Raw genomic sequence first — 24522 nt, forward strand, 5'->3', positions numbered from 1 at the left:
TCTGCCTGGACACTGCTAAATGTAACTAAGCACTGCTTAGCCTAAGGAAGGACTTTGATTTGGTTGTGCATATCCACATGTCATTTTGAAATATCATAAACGCATTTTAAGTGAGTCAATGTCCTGCAAACATGGTTTATTTCTGCATTTCCACATTTGAAGTATGAATTTGTTTTTTTAATATTGGTTTATGGGTGGATATAAGTGTACCTTACATACAGGGACCTCACATACAGGTCCCTGTAAAGTTATCTATAGTAGGAAAATGACAGCATCATAATAGTTAATAGTTAATAATAGTTAAAAAGAAAATTAGCATTCCACACAGCAGGGCATTTAGGATGTTAATCTGCCTTGCAATATAATTGACAGGGAAGCTGATATCTGGGAAGATTTTTATTCCTATCTTTCTCTCTAAACAGTTAGTGTTCAGTAGTTGTGCAGCAGGGGAGATGGAGAAAAAGAAAGTTCTAGCCAAGCAAATGTTCTTTACCAGCAAAGATGTTAAGTGTCGTCAGAAGGTAGTTAATTACTGAGAAAGAAACAGATGAAGAAATTGGATAAAACATTTTCAGTTCCAAAAGTCTTTATTGATTCTGTCCCCCTCAAGAAAATTCAGGCCAGTCCCTGAAACCCTCAAGTGATTTAACTTCAGGGAGTCTGATGTAGACAGAGCAAATGAGAATTGTTTCAAAGCTGTAGAGCTGGGGTAGTTAAAGCAAAAAAAGGGTTTTTTTCCACTTTTAAATCCTACCTGGGAGATATAATCCAAGATGCTGATTTTAAGGAAAGAGTTTTCTTCGGTGTAACAACCTTTCTCTATGTAATATATTCCTCAAACTTCAGGCAAGGAACTGTTTTATTTTCAGAGGAAGTTCTCTCTTAAAACACAAACCTAGACCACAAACATGAGGGACATATCTCTGGCTCACTGCAGGTAACTTGTGCACCTTCATCTAAATATTTCAAAGGTAATAAGGGCACCAAGAGACAGAAGCATCACTAAAATAGATATTCAAACCTGTCTCAAGGTAAGATTTGCTATTTTTTCAGAGAAGTTTTTTTTGCATCTCCCTCAGCATCAAAGCATCTCCCCTGCAACACTACAGCCTTTCTTAATTTGGAGCATGACCACTGGCATTTGGTCTAAGGTATGCAGTATTATTGCTGCCCTCCATTTTCTGTATATAGCATGAAGGCCTTGGACTATTGTGTTGGACTACAGTTTTCTGCAACTGAGTTTTCTTGAAATCCATATTGTGCTGCTGAAGTAAGGCTTCTCTGTCTTCTCTGCCTCAAGGATTTTGGGAAGTTAGGTACAGTAAAGATGGTAGGGGAAAAGGTTCTACACCAGCAGACACTATGAACTGTTTCCTTTGTTCTTTCTTATGTAACAGTTAGCAGAAGGGTAACAGAAGGGTAAGTTCATGTGCTACACAGTAGTCTAACACAAAACAGCGTAGGAATTCCAATTCAGGGAACCTCTCTGCTAAAGTCAGTTAATATTATTGTAAATAAAAGCAGGAAGATAATTGATTCAAAGAAGAAAAAAAAAAATTGGTAACCTTATGATGGTTTTATCTTTCATTGAACAATTATTCTAATTTTAGTTACATGTACAGGCATCAGAAGGGCTGTAATTTCAGAAGTTATCACCTGTCAGCTGATCTGTGATAACTGGTTGAATTCATAACCTACAAACACAAATATTTGGAAACCAAAAACTGTCTTAGATCACTTTAGCCAGCCTTCTTAAAACCTCAGGTTATCCTAACTTATCTGGATTATCACCAGTTTAGCTGAAGTCAGTGTCTGAATCAAGGTCTCTTCTGAGAGAGGCTATAGATTATGCGTCAAATCATTAACCTAATTTTATGTTGGTGTAGTTGTGTAGTTCTGCTAAGTTACATGCAAGCTTTTTCCTTGACTGGATTTACACCCCTGACCTCAGAATCTGGTTTATCTCTTGGCTGTCATCCAACAATCTTGAAACATCAAGCAAACTTTTTTAATTTTCCCTCATAATGCCAGAGAGTAAACATAGACCCAGAAAGATTTCCCCAAAGCCTGTTAAAGCATGTAAGTATTTTTTCACTAGGTATAGTCTGCATTGTCCTCTAATGCATTGTTCGGACAGACAGCAAATGCCTGAAAATGATCATGCCCATAGCCTAGCTCTCAGTCAGTGTCTCTGTACTTAGATATATGGAAAAGCTAAAGGCATGTTTGAGGTTATGTAGTTCTAATAAAATCACAAGATAGCAGTGAAACACACCATGCAAAGGAAGGGTCAGAAGCCACTAAGTGCTTGTTCTCTGATCTAAACAATGGGGAAAGAGGAGAAACTGTGCCAGGATACCTGTGGCTGTCTGCCAGAATAAAACAAGAAAGGGGGTAAAGCTGCCCTTTAGTTACAGTTATTAATAGATCTCCAGCATGCATCATCTCCCTCTCTCACCATATGTAATAAGGATTAATTAAGGTACAACTAATGCATATACTTGAAGCAACTGGAAAGCTAGAGGTGGCAGGTAGAACCTGATGCTGTGAACATGCAACTTTGAAGATAAAAACCTTCATCTTAGATGCAGGCCTCCCTAGGGTTTTATTTGTCTCCTGTATGTGAAATCAAATAAATGCCTTTCATGGATGATAGACCCTAAAATAATTAATTTTAAATAGCTACATTTGAGTTAGGTGACCAGTGTTTTTTACTTTGTTAGAACTGCTTACCTGGTTTAAAGAGGCTGAGAGGCAACTGATTCACTGAAGTGATAAACACTGAGATCTCAATTGAAAAGACTGTTTTCATTTGTCCCACGATGAGCTGTGTACTGGTGGAGTGAAATAATTCTTGATTTTCAGAATTATTGTGTTGAGCTCAGAACAGTCCCCTGACTGTTTTGCCTCCCAGGCTTGTACAAAATCTTCAGGAGACTTACTGTGGGGTTGAAGTTGCTGTAAGTGCAATCATTATCCCTCTGTATTCCATGCAATTATTATTTATGTTATTGAATTCCCTGGAGGCAAAATTAAAATAGAGCTTTTACATTTATTTTTTTCCATCTCAAGCTCTTGTTTTTGTTTCCCCCTTGTCTTTAACAGCCTTGTTTCCCAGGGGACCACTTGATACATCCTTATGTTTCCAAGAGACTGCAGTTCAATAGGTTGGGAGTTAATTGCCAGCTGGGAGTTTCCAGATGTTTATGTGCTAGCCCAAAGAGCTGTCCACTGATAGCAAACAAACAGCTGGAAAGACACAAACCAAACAAAGCATCTTTTAGCTGATTGACATATGTCTGGAAAACTTGGCATGTTTGAGAGAAATGGAATTGAAATTAGGAACAACTAGGAGCAAGTCCTTCATTACCAATAATTGGTAAATTAGATTTTTTGTACAAATTCAGATATAATTCTCAAGCACTGTATTCACTCAGTCATGATCACCCATACAAGTAGACAGAAATAATGCACAGCCTTCACTCTGTCTTTCCTTAAGAGATGTGTTCAGAAATTTTCATTATACTATTGAGCAAAGGCTGTTCCAGGGGGCTGGGTGATGCAAATGATTTGTAATAGAGTATGAAACCTTTTAGTCAGAAGTCAAACTCCCATCTGGCCCAAAAAGCTGATGGCAAATGAGCTATAAGTTGAGCTATTTAAGAGTTGTCTATCAAAATGTTTTGGGTTTTTTTTTTCCAGTAAACTAAGAAATTCTGTACAAAGTCAAATTTTTTGATGGGAAAAATTGATTATTATAATTTTGTTTTCCATCTGGGAACTCAGAAATAAATAAATAAATTAATTTTCATCAGTTTGACTTTTCTCTGTAAAGCCGAGTATAGAATCACAGAATCATAGAACGGTTTGGGTTGGAAGGAACATTAAAGATCATCTAATTCTAACACCCTGCATGGGCAGGGACATGTCCCAGTAGATCAGTATGCTCAAGGACCCATCCAACCTTGCTTTGAGCACTTCTGGGGAGGGGACAACCACAGCTTCTTTGGACAACCTGTGCCAGTGTCTCATCCCCCTCACAGAAAAGATTTTTATCTTTATGTCCAACCTAAATCTCCCCTCTAAGTGATTTTAAACCATTTCCCCTTGTCCACTCACTACACACCTGTGTAAAAAGCCCAACCCAGGTTTTCTGTAGCCCCCTTTCAGATATTGGAAAAATAGCTAATTTATATGACATTATTTCAGAACTATGTTGTTTAGGGTGTCATATCTTGCAGTGTGAACCTGAGTGTTCAGTGTTTTGTTCTTTAAGCAACCTTCTCCAGGAAGGACACCTTTGGAGAGGTGATATAGATGCTCATTGAAAGAAAATAGCCTAGAAAAAGAACACCTTAAAGCCGTGTTACAGTTGTAATTCCATTAAGCATCACAATACAAAGGACAAATCAATATTTTGATGTTTCTAAAGGGAGGAGGGGGGGGCAAGAAATCCTATTACCTTTCATCCTAATTCACAAGGAGCTGAAATATGGAAATTTTTTCATGACAAGCTGCATGTCTATGTTTTTGAAAGATACTAGTCTAGGTGATGGCTAATGCTGGATTTGTGCCATGCAGAGCAATCTTGTGATAAGTAAAGGGAAGACAAAAAAACCCCAGCTGGTCATTGCTGGGATGGAACTCCTTACTGTCCCTAAGAAATTAAGATTTACTTACAGTACATTGCTTGTTATATTTCCTAAATACATTACTTTTTGCCTAACAAGAATGAGATAGAGTGTAATGAATGTGCATGACATTTTTAAGGAGCAAGGCAAAAAGAAATATCTTCACAAAATATTTTTTTTCTCTTGAAAAACAGTTTTATTTGTCTGACCGTATCAAAGATCAGCTTTCTTCTTTTTCATTTCGAAGTCTTTTCATCCTTAACACCTTGTTTGGGAAATCAGTGATGTTTGAATGTATTCCACTAAATGCCATTTCCAGAGGTTTGGTGCTTTTATCTCTTTCACAGATATGTTTGGAGAGATGATGGAGGTTTCCTCCTGATGAGAACTTGCCCACATATACAATTTATGTGGAGCTTGGAGGGAAACTTTGCTCTTTCAGGAAGAAGTAGTCTTCTGTCTCCACAGTCTGAATTAGTCATGATATGGTAGGAGTTGCAGGACATTGTTATCCTGAACTATCATCATGACCATCATAATCAGGAGAAAAATATAGCTATCATTATGGGAGCTTTACACTGCATAGTTTATCTCTATAACAGTGCACTATGATGTGCCTAATTAGACTGTATCAGCTGCTTCACGTCTGCTACTAAAGGGAGACTTTCTTATTGTGTCTAGTCAACAGAGAGCTCTCAGACTGTGATTTAACACTGAAATTAAATTTAAGCATACTTTCCCATTTGATTATCAAGCTGTGGGTGACTTTTAAGGATCCTTTTCAAACCATTACTCCTACTGGCTGTAAGCTCTCTGCCTCAAGTTCTTTCTCTTTTCTGGTAGATGCAGACTAACTGAAAAATCATCCATTTAAAGTTAGAAGGGAACAAAATCAAGTAATTCCAATTAGACTATGCAAACTTTTGATGTTGTTTAGTCTGCCTCCTTGAGACATAACAATTGTTATTGACTTGAATAAACTGAAAGGAACAAGACTTTCGTAAAGCAATATGGGTAACAGTGTCAAAAATATTTCTTCCCATGCTAAATTGGAACATTCATCTAGCCTGTAGCTTCCCTGTGAGTAGGGTGACTTCCACAAGACAATCTCTAGTAAAATATATATGTGTGTTTATAGAAAGCCAAATTTCTCCCTAGTCACTTGTGCATATTAATAAATTAAAAACATTGTAAAGAAGAAAAATGAGTGCATATTTCTTCAATAAGATTGTCTAAGGAAGCAGACTGGGAAAAGTGGTGAACACTGTATGGGCAAAAAGAATGCACTGGTGATCAGAGCTGGAAAAATTCACTGTCTACTGTTCAGTGAATACTTTTTCAGTGGGACACAGTTTGTTTCTCTGGCAGTCTCTATATTTGTACTGCTCTGGGAAAATGCCCACAGTCTGATGCTCATGCTCCCTGATCTTTGAAAGATATGATATCTCCATTTCAAGGAGCTGGTGAGGTTTTAGACATGTGGTAACTTCAGAGAAAATGTCCTCTGCATAATAAGCACTTCTTTTGCTGCAGAAACTGGCAGGTTTTCAGTATACTGCAGTAAAAAAAGAATAATCTGATCACATCAGACACACACACAACTGGTGGAAGACATTGCAACATTGACTAGTGCTACCAGAAGGCAAGCATAGAGGTGGGGAAAGAAGGCAGAACAGTGTTTTTACTCTGCCTTACCACAACTGGGCTTTAGCCTTTGTAGTTGATAAGACAGCCTTTTGGAAGAATCAAAGACATAATCCATTGGAGCAACTCTGAAGTTTTAATGATCTGTAAAGTAACATGGATGTTTCAATTGATTGTTTGGGCTTTGCTGTGATCGTATTTGTATGCATGGCTGGAAGCCAATGAGCCTTTGCAGCAGCAAGTGCAGGGTGGTGGCTTTCTGATGTGATGCAAATAGTGAGACTACTTGGGGATGCAAGTCAGGCTAAACAATAGATGTAGTTCTCTGCAATAAGAAGTCCCTCTACTTGGAGAATGCCCTTTACTTGAAGTGCTTGGTACAAAAGAAAGGCATGAGAACTTCAGAATGATATGGCAGTAAAAGCCATATTCTGCTGCTGGAGCAGGAATGGGCTCTCTTACCCCAGCTTGCCACCACGTGGGTTCTCTGAGACCCCTAATCCTGAATAACTCTCTGTATCTACATTTAAGCATGTATTATAATAAAAATATATTGTTCACTTTTCATCGGGGATCAGAGGACACGATGATACCTTCGTTTCTTGATTCTCTACTACTGAACTACTACGGAGATATTTTTATTATTGGTTTGTTTTGGACTCATGTGATGACAGGAAAGTGGTTTGCTCTGTGTCTCAATTTTATAAGCAGATTCTCACTGAAACACTGCTCTTAATGAGGTTTTGCTTTTTCTTTACAGGTTGTGCCTTCCTAACATACTGCGAAAGGGAGTCTGCTCTAAAGGCCCAGAGTGCACTGCATGAACAGAAGACACTGCCAGGGGTGAGTCCAGACTGACAACTATTTATTTTGTTGTTTTTTGAATCCAAAACTGACTATATGTGGAGCTCCCATCTTGGCTTTGTAAGCATAATGTCTCCAGTTGCTTGGATGATTCACTCTTTACATTGTGCTAATAAAATCAAGATACCACCAACCCACCCAAATGTTTTCCATGCACAAGACAAAAAGCTTTTTGCTTACAGTGGGAGCCAGGAAAACAGTAAGTAAATTATTATAGGCTGGTTTCTACCAGCCTTACTCAGCTGAAGTAAGGCTTTAGGTTTCTGACCACTGCAATGAAATATTAGAACTGGTCACCAGGTGTTACCTCTTACGTTTTTCTTCTTTGAAGTGTAGCAGCAAGAAATCAAGAAGCAGATCACATTATTGAGTTATCACAGAATGAAAACATATTCCTGATGACAAAATGGTTTGACTCTGTTACTTCCGTATTCAAGCAGCTGTAGCAGATTGGAAAGGCGGTGACACAAGGAAAAAAGTGAGAGAGGAGAGATGAACACAAGATAATGAGGAAAATTATTCACATGAGCAAGATCTAAGGTTCAGACAACAGAAGCAGAATTAAAAATAGAATCAGCATTGTCTGGGGAAGACCTGCCCTGGTGGAATGGAGTTCCAGTTTAGAAGGAGGGGGGGAGAGAGGGAGACAACTTAGATTCAGCCAAAGTACATGGATTGGAATGCAGTATTTCTGTGGCTAAAGCAGGGCTGGTTTCACAAAGACACAGAAGCCCATGATCAAGTAATTAAGAACGGGATCCTGAGGGTTTGAGGTTGTATCTAAACTGAGAAGATATTCATCCCAAAGTCTGCCTTAATTAGTTGGTATTGAATGACTGAGTCCTGCATACTCATAAACTTCTTTTCCACAAATCCAAAGACATATCAGTTGCTCTGTGTTGCTGAAGAAAGTGTTGATTCTGCTCGGCTTGTTTCCATCATCCTGGGTCTATTTACCTACCTCTATGCCACCTTGCCAGTATGGAGATGCCCACACACTTGCTCACCCACATCTATCTTTGCTTTAAAGGCCATACCTTATGTAAATATATACATACTTCATCCCCTAAAAATACACTTCTGTCAGCTGACAAGTCCTCCTGAATTAGTTTTTCCTAGAAACTCGTTAGCTGCAGACTGAAAGTAACTTGAGTCTTATTGAGGTTTAGGTTATTCTGTTTTTTGCCTCTCTGTCAGGTGATGTTTTCTGTTTACTTCTTGCTCCTCTCTATTATAGAATTGTATGTATGAAAAAAAGAAAATATTTTGAATAAGGATATTTCAGGTAACATTTTACCTGACATTTTTTGTAATATACTTGAAGTCAAATGTGCTTTTTACCAGAACTTGTGATGAATAGGGTGTTGTGTGTTTAAAATATACTAACTGGAATTCCAGTGGTTTTCACTGAGCTTCTTTGATCCCCTCATTAGGAGTAAAACCATTCACTTGCATACAAAGATCATATCTTCTTTACAAGGTTAAAATATCATCTTGCAGTTATATATGATAGGAATATCTTCAAGAATACAGTGGGTCACTGAGACTGAGGTCTCGTAGCTGCAGAAGGAGAGCAAGTGATTATTTAATGTCCACATTTCTAAATATCAGTCTTCATTTTAGAGATTTCAAATCACAAAACTCTTAAAGTCAAGCTGTTGTCTTGTACACTAGCAAAATCCATCCAGCTTTTGCATTAAGATCAGGATTTCCTTCAGAGGCTATTCTGACTGATTCTACATTACAGGAAAAACATTTCTTCCTTGGTTTATGTAATTTTTATCACTCATAGCCCATACTAACACTGATTTCAGAAGACTTTTTTTTGTTTAATTGTAGACTTTGAGGTGATACATCAGGATCTCACTGAATTAGGAATGGTGAATCCTCTGCTTAAAATAGAAGCCAGGGTTTTGAAAGTTCTGAGCACTGCATTCTCTTATCCTTTTAATTTCTATTTCTGTTTGTCTCAGGATAAAGGTTTACTTTCCACCAGCAAACCCTCTGCTTACAGCATTCTGCCAAGTTTCTGAACTCATCTTCTGAATGATATCACTGTAGTTTATTTAAGGAAACCAGCCTTTTCTCTTGATAAACTATCATGCCTGGATACTGTTTTATGGTTCCTATGTGAGTAGCAGAAAAATATTTATTACTTACCTGACTGTTCTTGATAACATGCACCAATAATATCAAACATGGTTTAACCCCTTAAAATAAAAAGCACACATAAGGTCTGGGGGTCTAAGTCCTCATTCACATGAGTTCATAAATGACACATATATGACACCTTTTCTTGACCCTCTACTGTCTGTGACACAAACAGCATTACTGATACTAGGGTATCAAAAATAATTAACAAGCCTGTTATAGAAGAAAGAGAAAATTGTACTACAGTGAGCTGTTGAATCAAGACACTTCTTTCCCATACCCCAGTAAACTGTGTATCTGCCTGCTGTTGCAATATTTCTATATGTGTTCTTTGTATTATAAACCCCAGAATTCAGCCTTTTTTAATAATATGCATATGAATGCTAATGTATGGAAATGGTGAGGCATGAGGAGCTTGTGTCCAGATTCAGATGCCTTGCCTCTTAGCTATGTATCATTTTGTTTTTAGTGGAGGAGCTACATGCACATATTTTACAGTAATTACTTTCTGTATGTGCTTTGTAAGATGACAGAAATATGTTTCACATATTTCTATGTTATATGTGGGACATAAAGTCATCCTGTGGAATAATCAAAAGACTTCCAAGCAGGTATCTGTTGATTAATAAAGTCTTTACTGCACTTTGTTTTGGGGTGGGAAGGAATCATTATAGATATTTAGATATTTTGAAGCAAGTAGAATGAAATTTAAAACATTAAATTATTAGGTGAATACTCTTTGTCTGAAAGAATTTGGTTGGTTTAGACAGTTTGAAATACAATTTGCCTAAAATAGAAGGTTAACATAGAAGGGTGTGAATATGTGCATAAAGAGCACTTTGTGAGTGTCGGACAATTCAAATTCTACCGTTTACTTGTGATTGTTTATTTTACATATAATAGAGTAGCTGGATGATGAAGTATATTAGCCCTTTAATAATTTATAGAAATGCTTTGATGTTGCAGTAATTACATTAAAGGTCACATATCAAAGGTAATTTGGCTGAGCAGCTGCGATGATTTCTCAGCAGCAATCAATAGCACTGTCCGTGGGGCTGATTTCACTGAGGGGACCGCCAGATTAAAGAAGGCTTATTGCCCGCCAGACAGGCACAGGGGAAATCATGGACAGATTGGAGAGATGAGTTATTCTCTTTCCCCACCTATAATTAACACTGTTCACCATAATCTGTGCTAATCCTTCATAGTGGGAAACTACTTCTTTTTTTTTTTTTTTTTTTTTTTTTTTTTTTTTTTTTTTTTTTTTTTTTTTTTTTTTTTTCCCCTCCAACATTATAAAAAGCAAATTTAGGCAAGGACAAACAATTTTGGGGAGCAGAGGAGAGCAAGTAGAGGAAGTAAAAGTTGAATCACCCTTGAGATTTTCTGAATCTGTTGTAACTCTCAATGACAAATTTTATCAAAAACACAGCCCAGGGTCCTGAGGAATGCATGGGGAGCGAGGGGAGGAAGTGATCTAGACAGTGAGAGTGCTGGGGATGCAAGAATTATCTGCCCACAAAATTGGTACAATATTATCTATTTGCCCCACAAAGCTCCACAGGAAATGAAATCAAGAAAATAAAATTATGTTTTAAGTGTAGTCATTTTGATTACAAATTATAGTGAAGCCAACTTTTTCTCCTCTTTCTTTTTCTTTCTGAAGTGAATGTCAGAGGATAATGCTGAGAAATGTAATTACGCTATCAAGATCTACTTTTATTTATAGCACAAATAAACTGAGCTCTTGTATGATAAGCACAGCAGCATTTTTTTTTTCTTCTAGTTCATTGTGGCTCTCTCAGGCAATATGAGTGAATAGTAGATGTATGCTAGGTTGGAGGAAATGCCTCTTTGCATAATGTTAAAACCTCCCTGTAAGAACAGCTATGAAATTAAGTTGGAAAGAAACTGTTACTCTCAGCAATCTATGGGGCTTATTCAGGCTGGGAAATAGACTGAGTTTTCTTAGTGTGTCCATTCCTCTTGAAGGGGACAGTGGTACTACTGGTATGCTAAATTTCTCAGAATATAAAACATAACTAGTGTTGTCGCTAACTGTTATGGTATTCTTTGTCTCTTCTGCTATGTTATCTGATACCAGAAAAAACAGAAACAAAAACAAACCCATTCTTCTTTATTCATCATATGCAAAAATATGCATCTTTAATATTGGAAGACAGGTGAGCTCATAAAACCATATTAAATCCAGTTTTAAAGAAACTAAAAAACCCATATCTCTTTCTAATGAAACTACAGTTGTGCTTACCTAAAAAAATATTAAAGTTTTTCAATGTTATTTGGCTCAAGTTTTCATGTATCTGTGAGGCAGAATACCTGAGAATGGGGTAGGGGGGATGGGAGGAAGCAGAGAGGAGAGGGTGTCTTGCAAGATCTAACCCATCTTATATCTTTGTAATAAGGCTTAAATGACACACAAGTATTATGTGTATTTCAGAAATCCTGCACTTAGAGCATAGATTTCAGGGTTCAAGCAGACTTTGCTGTAATTTTACAGTCTGTCTTTTTTCAATGTTTCAAAGCTTTTTCCAAAAGCCTGTTAGGAAACGATTAAACAAAATATCACACCACACACTGCATTATGCCAAAAATGGTGGTATATTCCCACACCTTCCCATTTCTAAAGTTTTCTTTACCAATGTAAATTGCAATTTGGTCAGCAGTGGCAGGCTGGATGGGTTCCATTGATTAAAGTAGCCTGCTGAACACACAGACTGCTCACCATGCCCTTTAGATTTTGAAAGAAAACACATTTAATTGTTCCCTTGGGAGAAACATGTCTGTTTTCTGAAGTTAAAAATGAAGATGAAAAGGAATAAAACCATATTTGAGGTAAGATACTTGCAAAAATCAGTCCTGTGGAAATTCTTCAGTGCTTTAAAATCTTGGGATGTCAATGTCATGTTATAAAAGGTTTATATATATATATAATTTTTTTTTTCACCCTTGTTTTGTCCTTCTGAATGACCAGCCAGTAAATGAACTTTTGGATTTTGCTTTGTGGAAAGGAGGGTGCAAGAGAGGGAGAGGAAACCATATGCACTTTCCATTTGCTAAAAACCCATGTAGTTTGACAGTGCTGTGCTGTTCACCAGATGAGATGAAACACCTGGGTCCTATCTGCTTGGTAAACATTAAAGTTCCATTTCACTAGTTAAAGATTGGCTTCTGTATCCCTATACAGCAGCCTCCAGAATACAAAGTAAACTCATCTTCTTCCACCCAGTCCAAAGAGCACTGGAGAAAAAGGATACAGTGTGAGAATTCTGACAGAACCAGTGTGCTGGATGTGTGCTGTTGTCTTAGCTGAGACTGGTGTATTTGACACATTTGTGGTGGCTAACCAAGCTTTCCTTGTTATGCAATGTGGGAACAAGGCTTCTCAATTGTGGCAATTCAAAAATGGTGTGCAAAAAGTAAATTATAGAGGTAGCATTGTCTTGTCTTTCTAATTTGGCTCCTTTTGCCACTTAAAGGACAAAGTTATTCAACAAAAGCTTCTGCTGGACCTTCATTTGCTTTATGTGTTATTCAATGACAAGTTTTCTCTCTGACGTGTCTGCCATAGGAGGATCAATCTAATTTTATGCACAGCTGTAAAGATGAATGATAAGTAGAAAGGATTCAGGCAAGTACAAGCTGAATAAATTATAAAGGGCAAATGATGACAGGACTGGGTGTCCCAAGAGACAGTGATATGATAACAGAAAGTAAAGACGAATTTATGATGGATGTAGTTAGCATGTACTGAGGCTGTTAATTCTTCAGGGTAGTTTTACAACTTCTTGTGATTGGAGCAATCAAAGTATTTCATTTTAAAGAGATGCTGTATATTTTCGCTTGTCTGTTCTGCATATTTGTATGTATGGCCTCATTTTTATGCATAGTGGTAAACTCCCATAGGCTAGTTGAGCTTACCTCCCATCAAAGGGACCCTATTCTACAAACCATAATGCCACTGTTTATGCATAAATAAATAGATAATGTGTAAAGATTTGAGGGCAAATCTGGATCTCAGGGAAAAAAAAGTTAAAAAAAAAAAAGTTTCCTTTTCTGTAGAACACAGCAATCAAATCTTTTCAGATCCTGCAAGTAGCTGAGCACCTTTAGCTACCTTCAAAGCTAAGCCTAGGGGCTGAGTTAGCTCACAGATCCCTGATGAAAAATTATATATAACAAGTTTCAGGTAGGTCAAATTTTGGGCTTAGACTGCTTTAAGAGCAGCTGATGCAGCATCATAAAGTTAGAAGCAAATCTGATCTTAGAGCAGTTCTTGATTGCATTTCATTCATACTCTTATTTCTATCTCTTGTTCCTTATTATTAAGGATATTTGCATGAAAATGATCTTTTTTTCCTTCCTCTGAAGGGTTGTCTCTTGTCTGTGAGTAATGCTTACTCTGGCCTACATTTGTGAATGTCATGGGTTTGATTCTGACTTCATTTACACAAGTGTAAATCAGCACTGATCTGATTGAGGTCAAGGGATTTATATGGCGTAGGAAAGAGCGGACTCAGCTATATTTGTCACTGCTGAAATGATGTCATCGTGAACAGTACCATAGCTCTAAATGAGGAAACATATTTCTACCAAGAATTTTTGCATCCGAATATCTGATCTCACTAAATGCTGAGCATCCCTGACACCTGCTGGGCCATTCTGTAGCTCCCACAGGCTTTTTTACTAGAGAGGTCTCAGCTTCCAAATATAGAAATTAAAGTTGGTTGATGTCTTGCTTTTTCAACAGTATTAGCCATTAGATACTAAGGAACCTGAAACAGTGGGGTGTCTGGTTGCATAACCCTACTGATTCAAACAATGACAGGACACACCCAGGTAATCTTTAGCAGTCAATTTACTTACCTGTTCAGTCCTATGGATGATAGTGTGGGTCATTGTTCATAGGCTCAACTTTCCATAAACACCCACTTCCTGCATTTGCACTGTGTAGCAACCGGGAAGCATGTGCTGATAGTGATTTGTAGTGTAAAGCCTATGTAAGCTTTCAATAAAGCACTTGGATGAAGATACTGCATGATTATGTGATCTACTCTCACACCTGTGGTGATATGCCCACCTTTACTGTAGGTTTATTAGTGGTAGCTGCACTACTTATATCTTGCATTTGTTGTTAGCCTGTGTTTCTTCATGCAGTGCCTTTAAATCTTTCAGATGACTCAGAGACAAAGTTATTTATTTATTTATTAAGTACAAAGGCTGGAAACCGCACACAAGGATGACTGATCAAGTATGTATGTCCACCACCAAAATTCTTATCATGGAAACCCATAGATCTGTGCCTTCACCTAGTTTAATTTAAATAGGATGTGTGATAGCAAAGAAAACAAGAAACCACAGATGAATACTGTGGAGAAAATACATTGCATGAGAGTGATTATCCAATAAGGACCAGAATCTTACGTGAAACATTGTTACTGTTAGTGCTATTTATGCTACCCAGGCTAGGAACATCTGCGGAAAACAGACTTTCAGTTGCAACATAGACAGACAGCAAACCTTACCATGTGAAATCCAGCCACTGGTTTCAGATGTTTTTAAAAAGCATGTGTCCTGAATTCATTAGTCTAATAGCACAATTGGTGCATTAAGCTTAAAACTGTGTTTAAAGTCAAATTCACGTTTTCAAAGAACTAGCTGAACTGGAATGCTTTTGGGAGTGGCAAAAGCTGTCCCATCTCTCCACTTACGGATGTCTTTTGATAGGACTTGACATAATGTAACCCATTTAGCTTCTGTGCTTCACTTCTGCTGCGCGCTTGCTTTGGCAGGGAGAAAACAGTGGGAAATGACTGACCATGGTATTGCACTATCAGTTCAAGCAAGTAGGTATCTGAAGTGACTATGCTTTGTTGAGAAGCTGCAGTGAGAGACTTACTCTGTCACTGCATGTACGAGATGCTGCACTTGGCAGGTTTCCAGCAATGTCAAATCTCTCTGATTTGTCTCTGTAAGTACAAGGACAAAATTAAGCCTAACCTATTTTTTAAAAAAAGAAATGCACATTTCCCATTTTTTCTCTTTAATGGGAGCCTCTTTTAACTTGTTTCCCATACTTTTCGCTCCTTCCCACCACATAACCCCTTTTAAAAAAACATCTTTAAAAACATACATTTCCTCTTAAAAACATATTGCTTTGAATTTCTTTGAGTTCTGTGCAATGTTTCGACTGTGATATGCATACATTTTCAGCACCAAATGAATCTTATGGTGCTAGAATGAAGTTATTCCTTTGCTCTTAGGTATGGTAAACTACAATCCTTAAAGCCTCTGCTACTTTATAGTGCATAATTTCTTTTGCATCTTACAAAAAATTACTATATTGATCACTGTCTCTGTAGGTAGGTTTTGGCAAGTCTTGTCCAGCTATAACTAATTAATTCCAAGATCATGTTGCTCCTTCAAACAGATGGGGTGATTTTATTTTTCTCTTGTTCTGTGAATGATCCAGTCATTTCCCGGCTACAATAGTGACTTTAAATGTATGGTAAATATTTACCTTATAAGACATACTGGTATGAGCTTCAGATTTCATTTATATCTTCAATCAATGGAACAGCATTTCATTTCCAGGGTGGTAAAACTGGAATCAGATTTTTCTGGGTCTTCTTATTTATGGCTGACTTACTGTCAAGATCTTCATTGGTAAACATCTGAGACATTGCTTCTGTCTTTTGCATTACTTTGTGGTGTCCTTTCTCAATAAAGTCACACAAGTGCTTCATGTCTGCCCAAACAGTGTTTTCTCCTTCTTTTCTCCTCTATCCCATTTCACTCAGCACGTCTGTCCTTGCCATCTCTTATCTCCTTTGTAGATTTGCTGGAAACATTACCCTGTGTTCACATAATGCCTGCCTGGTGAAATGAGTTGAGATTACAGCTGCTGAGGAGGAGCACCATGATTTCCAACTCCTTCTGCCAGGGAGATGATATATTTTTTCCAGACAAAGGGCAAGTCTTAGGTTACCGATCCTTTTCATGTTGTGATGCTACATATACCCAGATAGCAGAGTTCACTTGTTGTAAATCTGATGTTTTCTTGAAATTATGAGGCTTAGGGTGTGTGAACTTTTCAGTATATGGTCAGGCTGCCCAAGAGAAACAAGGCAGCTAGGAAAGGGCTGCTCATTTAGTTTTCTCTTGCGTGTTCTTCCTTACAGAAAGTGAGCAGTGACTAGGGATTGTTTCCCATGCCCATGCATATCCTGTGCAGGGGAAGGGAGATGGGTTGTGAGTTGGGAGGTGGTGGTGAGCCTCACAGGCTAGCTGTTTTGTGGTAGCAGCCTTCTATTTTTTCTATCTCCTATTTTTCTACCCTGCATCTTCACATTGGTTGTTACTGTTTACATTTTCACCTGGGAGGAGACAGGCTAAGACATCCCTGGTGATGCTGGACACAACTTGTCACTAGCATCCAACAAGTAGACTGCAGCTGAGTGACAACGAAGAAAAGTATATATCTGTGGGCTCTGTGTGTTTTTTGAAAACTATAGTGAATGTTTTACAAATGTGGATACACTGTAAGTAGTAAAATACAGATGTGACACCCTTCAAAGACAATCTCATGAGACAGTGTCTCATGTCCCAGTGGATGTTCAATATTTATCTGTATTGCTCTGTGTTTCTCTTTTATTTTTATTCTATTAGTCTTAAATCTTTTCCATCAGCACTCTGAACCCAAGCTGCCATACTACAATACTAATGCCTCTAAAGTGAGCTTGTCCAAACTAATTTCATTGTCTTTGTTGAGTGAAGTGCAACAATTAAGCACACAGCACAAATGGGACCAGATAAATTGGGTATTTACAATTATTTCAGTTTGGATAATCTAATGTGATGTTCACTATGCATCTAAGACCAGACTACCCAGTGAAGAGGGGCTTCCATTTTGTACTGTGTACAGGGTGTACATTTCAGGGTCACTTCATTGGCTCTTGCAGATTTTAGGCTTCTTTACACCAATGTAGCTCAAATGAGAATCTTATCCTCTTTCTTTAGATGCTCTGTAAAACTGCCTTCCTTCAGCTATGCTAGCACTTCAGCAATAGAGTAGAACCAGGGGAGCTGGAAAGTAATTTTTTTTTTTTTTTTTTTTTTTTTTTTTGGAAGGGGAGAGGGGCAGGGCTGTGTTGTTGAACTCATTCACTTTGGGGAATCCAGCTTTCTTTGAGCACCTCTTGCTCTCCAATGTTGAAACTGTGACTGACAACTCAAGTTACTCTCCAGATCTGGCATTGCTGCTGACTTTCTGGATAGCATTGCAATCAGATTCCCTCATTACCAATGCTTCTCTTTCTTGGTATTAGCACCTTGGGGCTGTATTCTGGCTTTCCACCAATTCCAGCTGAAAACTCATAGCAATCCCAGTTGAAAGGCAAGGGATTTATACCAGCAGACTGACGCTAAAGGGCAGATCACTGCTACTTTCTGCTTCATTTCTTCCAGGATACGTTGGTTCTTCTTCCCTCCTCCCCATCCTCCCTCCCCTGCTCAAGAAATACTCTGTGTTGCTGGGCAGTCTTCACCAACTTAATCACATTTGGGCCCAGTGTTTTTCCTGCAGACCCTGGAGTGCACGGTGCTTAGGCCTCAGTTATTAGTTTACACAATAAATGAAGCCCATTAGAAGAGGATAATCAGGGCTTGGAGAAGGCCACCTCACTTGTTATCTGAGGAGGTTATGTTAAGCCTCTGTAGTTATTAATCATACTTTCCCATGCAGATAGCTGAAGATTAAGAGTCACATTTATCCTCTTCGCTCCTCATTCCTTCGCACTGATGTGCAAGTGTTCTTTATAATCTTTGTTATTATGGTTATTCATAGCCCATCCAGCCAGCTCCGAGATCTTGCTTGAAGTCTTGCACCCTTCCATGGTGCCTTGGTGATACAGATCAGAGCCACTGGAGGTCTCTCCATTTATATCTTGGAAGACATCCTTGAGAATCCCAGAAAGTTATTGAATTCCAGTCTCTTGTCCAGAGGCCAAGAGAGTTCTTAACAGAAGCTGACACTATTATAAGAGCCAAGTTTAACAGCAACCCTCTTGATTTCACTTGCTCTGACTTTTAATACCAGCTCTAACCTTGAACTTAGAATAAAAAGATATTCTACCCTGTGGCTTTCTGAAATATAGCCTAATGCCCTTTAACCAAAGTGAAGGTCCTTTTTTTCCTCACTTCTTCTCTAAATTACCTAAATCAATTGGGAAAAACTCAAAAGTGTATCAGGTGGACTCGACAGAATTAAAAAAAAAAAAAAAAAAAAAAGAAAGTTTTATAATGGAAGCATTTATTCCATCAGTGTATTTTAAATTTATTTTTTCGGTTAAAAAATCTGTTTTCTATCATTCTCATGGTCTGCACACACTCAAACACACACACACCAGCTACCCAGAAAGCTTTCATCAAAATCCAAGTACTTGAGGAAGACAGCTGAAGTCTTTTCTTCACAGCAAGATTTTAGTCATGGAACATTTGTTTCAACAAAATTACATTTAAAGCAACAGTTAGAAGTTAACTTCATACAGCACACAGTGACTGCACAACTATTCAATTTTGTCACATCTGTGTACCATTACTTCTATCTGCTTGCACACCTATTCCTTTTCTTTGTGTCCACAATCAGATTTTAGAAGCTGTGATCCAATTTTCTTCTTGTACCACTTAAAAAACCTGCTTTTCTGTCAGTGGGTTTAGCTTCTGAAGCTGGGGCCAGGTTAGTGATATAAAGAAATCCCAAATCAGTAAGTCCATAACATCAGACATTCAAACTTAGAATTACCTGGTTGGTCACCCAGTTCCTAAAACCTGGATTCACTCTTTTGAATTGGACATGTGAGCCATCATATATGTCAATTTGTTCTTCCTAAAATTGAATTGCAGCCTGTGAGGACGGGCACATTTCCAGAATGAACAGGTCATACCATTTCCCCTTTGACTGAAGAAAATAAAACTTCTAACCCTGATTTCTCCTTAAGATCTCTAAGTGCAAGTGAGTCTGTTTCCCTCACAGTTGCAATGATAACACTAGTCTGCAATGCTTATGTTTCCCAAATGCTGTGGTTAGATACTAATCATGCATATCTAGTGGAAGTTAGCACTTTTGTCTTAACTTGAAGGTCTACTATATTTATAATGAAAGAATTTTCTCTAGAAAATGTCAGTTCAAGAACTTCGCATTTGAGAGATCATGGTGGGTTTGGTTATGCATTCCTTTGAGCTGAGTCTTTGGATCTGTTAGAAAATTCATGTTCAAAAGAAAGGGATGGAAAATCAGAAATCAGCCCAAACAGTCAGACATGACATTTGTTTGACACATGGAATTTCCCTGATAAAAATCCCTGCCTTACCCCCCTCATTTAAACTAAGAAGCAAAGAGATACCAGCTTTCCTCTGTCCACCCCAATTAAGATTTCTACTCACTTGATCCTTCACTATTTGTAGAAAACCTTTGCACATGAGCTTCCTTTGTTTTTTTTTTTTTTTTTCTCCTCTATTTTACTGAAATTACAAAGTAATTTGCCTGAAATATTAAGGATTTTTTTGAGTGGAAGAAGATTTAACATGGATCATTGGGTCACGATACCAGATCTGGTTGATTTTAAGGAAAATATATAGTGTCTTAACATGCAACAAGAGGTAATTAGGCATACTGACTGGGAGGATACTGTAGCTGACCTCAGATTTCATTAAGATATTGGCAGATCCTTAGTTGTTTGTCTCAAAACTGGTGTTTTTTGTCTTTTTTATGTGGGCAAGGGAGATCATGAAACAGCATAGTGAGAAAATATCTATGATAAATGTGGTTTGGAGGACTGAAACAGAACCAGGATTTTGTAAATCTAGATTCAGTACTTGCCTACATGACAGAAGTCAATGAACTCGCTTTTGTCTTGATAACCTACCTACTAATTAACCTTCCTCCACTATTACCACTTTGCTTAGTAGATATTTACAGTTGTTCAAAATAGGACTTCTGCTTTCATATGCATTTCTGTTTGTGTACAGTGCTTAGCTGTGACAGCTCCTGCTTTTGACTACAGTGTCCTAGACATTCCTGTGATGCTGACAAAGGATGATAACTGTTGGGAGGGAAAAGCTTTCTTCCAATGTAAGATGATGGCTCAGGATGATTCTTGCCTTTCAGGAAGGGGCTGTCTCTTTCCTCTTTCTCATGATTGACCTGAAAATAAATAAGGGAAGAGTGACATTCTTACTATTGCTTTTTAAATTTTTTTTTTTTTAAGAAAGACTTTCTTGTAGACTCATGCTATACTTGTCCATACTGTATTTGACATGTGTAATAAAATTTGGGTCAGATATACTTTTCAATAAAAAGAAGCATCCTACAAACAGCTCCATGCTTGTATTAGAGTCATGTCAAGAATAATAGACGCTATTGTCACTTCACTGAACCTCTATATTGTATTAAGTGCTCCTCACTTCTTCCTTCTTTGCTTCTCTCCAAGACACAATACAAGATGCCAGTCATGTTGCACCACATCTCACCAAAAGAAAGGGAAGCTAGTTAGAGGGAAACAAGCCTGCTCAGTTACTCTAGTATCAGTCAGTGCAGGGAAAAAGTGAAGCATTCACATTGTCTTGAGAGACCGAATTTGTCCTCTCCCCCTATATAAATGAGAATTGAGGGAAAGAAGACCTTTTTAAAGGGAATGCTTTTTTCTTGCTATTACTTCATGGAGAGGCTGCATGGGGTGTGTGTGTCTGTATGTGTGTGTGTATGAATAAACTGTCCTGGGAAGAGATGAAGCAATGACACATTGGCATATGGAAGAAATGGTCCTAGTTAACTTTATTTCAGTGTTGTCTGCTCAAAGCCTTCCACACTGATCACAGATACACAAACTTTCAGTACTGCTTATTTGCAGAATAGGTGCTATCTGTCTTGTCTTAGAACTGAGATTTCCTGCCATAGCTGTACACTGTCCACTCACACCAGAAAAGTTCATGTGATCTCACAGATCTAAACCCACCTTTGAGCAGTCTGCATCTCGGGATGGCTCTTGGCCTCTGTTGCCTCATACATCTTCCCCAACCAGTTCTGGATAAGTGCCCTCAGAAACTTGGTGGCTCAGGAGTCCTGGTTTGCCTACTCTTTCTTATGTAGATCTGTTTCTAACCCTCAAGAAGAGTTTCAGCACTAAGCCCTAGTTAAGAGTCATTCACTCCTAGTAAGACTACTGAAACATGGAGGAGATACCAATAAATGTAATTTCGTTCATGTCTCACAAAAGGCTCTGAGGTCAGGTCATGTAGGTGAAGGAATTATTTCCTTTGAATTCCATGCCCAGAGCTGTGCTGAGATGCTTTCACTGAATCTTTTGTGTTTCTGAATGTTATTTTCTGGGGTAGATGGTGAAATCTAGTTCCAATCAGAGGTGTGACACCTGCTCTCCTCTCTCTGAAGCCCAGTTTCACTTGACCAATGCATCAAGAAGGGCACCACATCCATGAACTTCCCTTCCCTTTTCCCTTTCTTTCTCCCCTGTTCCTTCTTTTTCCAAAACCTAGTGACATCTTTTGCTGTATTTGAGGTGTTAGCATAGATCAAAGTCCTCCCAGGATCAAACAGTGTGCTGCATGCAATCCTTATGGTTACAAACAAGGTCTTTCACTGAGAGAACACATTTCTGTGCTGCATTTTCAACAGCCTATCAGACTTGATTCAGGGGTAGCTTTTGATTTTACAGGGAAACTCTCTTCTGCTCTTCCCCCAGTTTTTCAGAAGGAGTAGGAGGAGGGGAAAAAGAGGTTCAGTTTGGATGAAAGAAAAGGGAGAACAGCTTGTTTGAAACTTTGAAGAGAGTTTTAATATATCTATGCTGTACATTTTTTTGTTTTATCTCTATTCAAGATAGAGAACTTTAATGGAGGATAAATGCATCGAATTTAACTAGCAAGAAAAAGAGGACTGAGAAATTTGCCTATGTGTTTTTTACATCATCCTGATGGAATTTTTTAACATCTTGTGGTCCTCACTTTGCCATGAGATTCTTGTTGTTCAAATAGCCCTTCAATATAATCTTTGCTGTTTGAAGCAATAGCTCTGGTTCATCCTGATGCACAGCAATGGACAAAAACCATTCACTTATAAGTGGCATGCAGATGAAACATATTGCTTTCAAGGAGAAAATTAGAAATTCTCCCTTGATGCCCACTTAATCAAGATCTGTTTATTTTCCAGAAGAGTTTTAGTTTCATTCCTAGCTGGTATTCCTTCTATAATTTTGAGCATCCACTCTTCTGAAGGTTCAAGTAGTTGGCCCACAGGTCCTCAGAAGGCAGGAAAAATGCAGATGATATGCTCTGAAAAAATGTTTGTCAGGAAGTAGAAGACACAAACCCATTTCAGCGTGTGATTACTTGTTATGGGATCACACATGTGTTGGCTTGACTTAGTGGCCTCTCTTCTGGAGTGTATGCAGGGTAAATAACTGTTAATTTCCCTGCTGCATTAAGTGTATTTTCTATCTTGTCTGAAGTGAGGAGGTGCTAGTCCTCCTCTGATGAGTTGTTTTGTTTGCTGGTTTGAATGAGACATTCAGGAGACAAGGCTCTTCAATCAGCATATACTCGAAGTGAGAGGGCAAGCATCCCATAGTTAATTCCTTTAACATAGTTTTTTTTCATGTGCCTCACAAAGTAAACTACTTTAGAGTTTAAGTTTCTTTCACAAGAAAAATGCTAGCTTATCATTACAGATAGCTGATGTGGTAACTCATAAGTTCAGCAACACTGGATGAAAATTGTTAAATAATTGTGTATTCACATATTTAACTGAAAGTACAGACTTCCACAAGGCACTAACTGGTTGCACAATACAAAGAGCAATGTGTATATATGCATTTTAATATGAAGAAATGTGTGTAATGTTTGGAAAGCATAGAGAGATTTCATGTGAACTCCATTAATTTATTTATGGGTAATAATATCAGCTCCTTGCCTACCCTCAAAAAATACATTCAACAGGAAAGCTAGGAACACACTTTTATGGGAAATATGAAAGCTGGCACGGTTATATAGAGTTTAAATTTGACTGTTTTGGAAGGACTGCATTAATAGTTTTTCAGATTTTTTACAAAAATAAGTGCTACTTGTAATTCTGATTAAGTTTTCAAATTTATGAAAAATAAGTAAATGACTGATTTAAAAGTTACTTAAAAGAAAAAGAGAACCCTTACAAAATTGAAATACATCAGGAAGTGTTGAAATGTCTTTCACTGAGGAAGGGGAAAACTCTAACAGTAAGAGAATGGTAAAATCCTGCTACATTAAGCTTGCTAGATTATGACCCAAATTGCATGAACCAGCTCAGCATAGTCCTCAAAGGGCTGGCAGAGGAAGCACTGACAACTTTACACCACGTGCCTATTCATCACCACAGGCAAATCTTTCCACCAGTCAGACCTCAACCTGCTCTGCATAGCTGAGATTGCTGAGGCATCTTTCACACTAGCTGCCAAATTCCTTGCTGAAGCTTCAGGATGCTGGGCTGGGTGAGCTGTTTCATAATGTTTGGCACTGGTCCCTGGGCACTTGGTGCATCCTTCAGGTGATTCAGGCTGAGATCTCTCTGCTTGGTACAGGTGTGAAACCAGCCTTGAGTATGGTTGTAAAGATGTGAGGGACCACTTCTCTCTGGGGTAGGCTGGAAGCTCCATGAAATTGTTGGAGCCTGTGAGGACTACTACAGGAAGATGATACATTCAGTAGCATATGGACTGCGTGAACATGTAGTATATCTGCTTGCTGCTGACTCACTGATGTCTCTGCAGCCAATGCTCACGTGTCTAGGAGAGGTTGCTTCTCCATGTGGTGAGGTTCCATGCTGTCTCTCTGATGTCATCTCAAGAGTCTGCTGGATTAAGCAGTGGTGTAGAAATACCAGAGGCTTTCTGAAGTTGGAATTAAAGCACAGTTTTACTTTTCCAGAGAGAAGAGGAGGAAGATGATCTTCAGCCTTTGTTTGTTGCCAGTTTTGATATCTCTCTGTGGATTAGTCAATTACAAATGACTCACTTCTGTGCAGCAAACCCAACTTAGTACTGGGGGGAGGGATGAAGTAGATTGGATTTTCTGCCAATAGGTGGGTAGATTTTTTTAAAATATATGTTCAGTATCTCTTTTCTGTTCCTGTTGGAACAAGTGAAAAAGCTTTATCAGGCTTCCCTGG

The 24522-nt window shown here is 38.2% G+C and overlaps 1 protein-coding gene across 48 annotated transcripts in view; it reads left to right on the forward strand.

Annotated features, from left to right (window-relative positions):
* Window positions 1-24522, forward strand: part of CELF4 (CUGBP Elav-like family member 4) — a 618876-nt gene that overhangs the window by 83527 nt on the left and 510827 nt on the right. For all 48 annotated transcript variants that reach the window (XM_030467206.1, XM_030467167.1, XM_030467190.1 and 45 more), the window contains exon 2: window positions 7036-7118. In XM_030467206.1, the coding sequence (XP_030323066.1) occupies window positions 7036-7118 (83 nt within the window). The remainder of the gene's footprint in view (window positions 1-7035; window positions 7119-24522) is intronic.

Source organism: Calypte anna, chromosome Z (assembly GCF_003957555.1).
Source record: "Calypte anna isolate BGI_N300 chromosome Z, bCalAnn1_v1.p, whole genome shotgun sequence".
Lineage (NCBI taxonomy): Eukaryota > Metazoa > Chordata > Aves > Apodiformes > Trochilidae > Calypte > Calypte anna.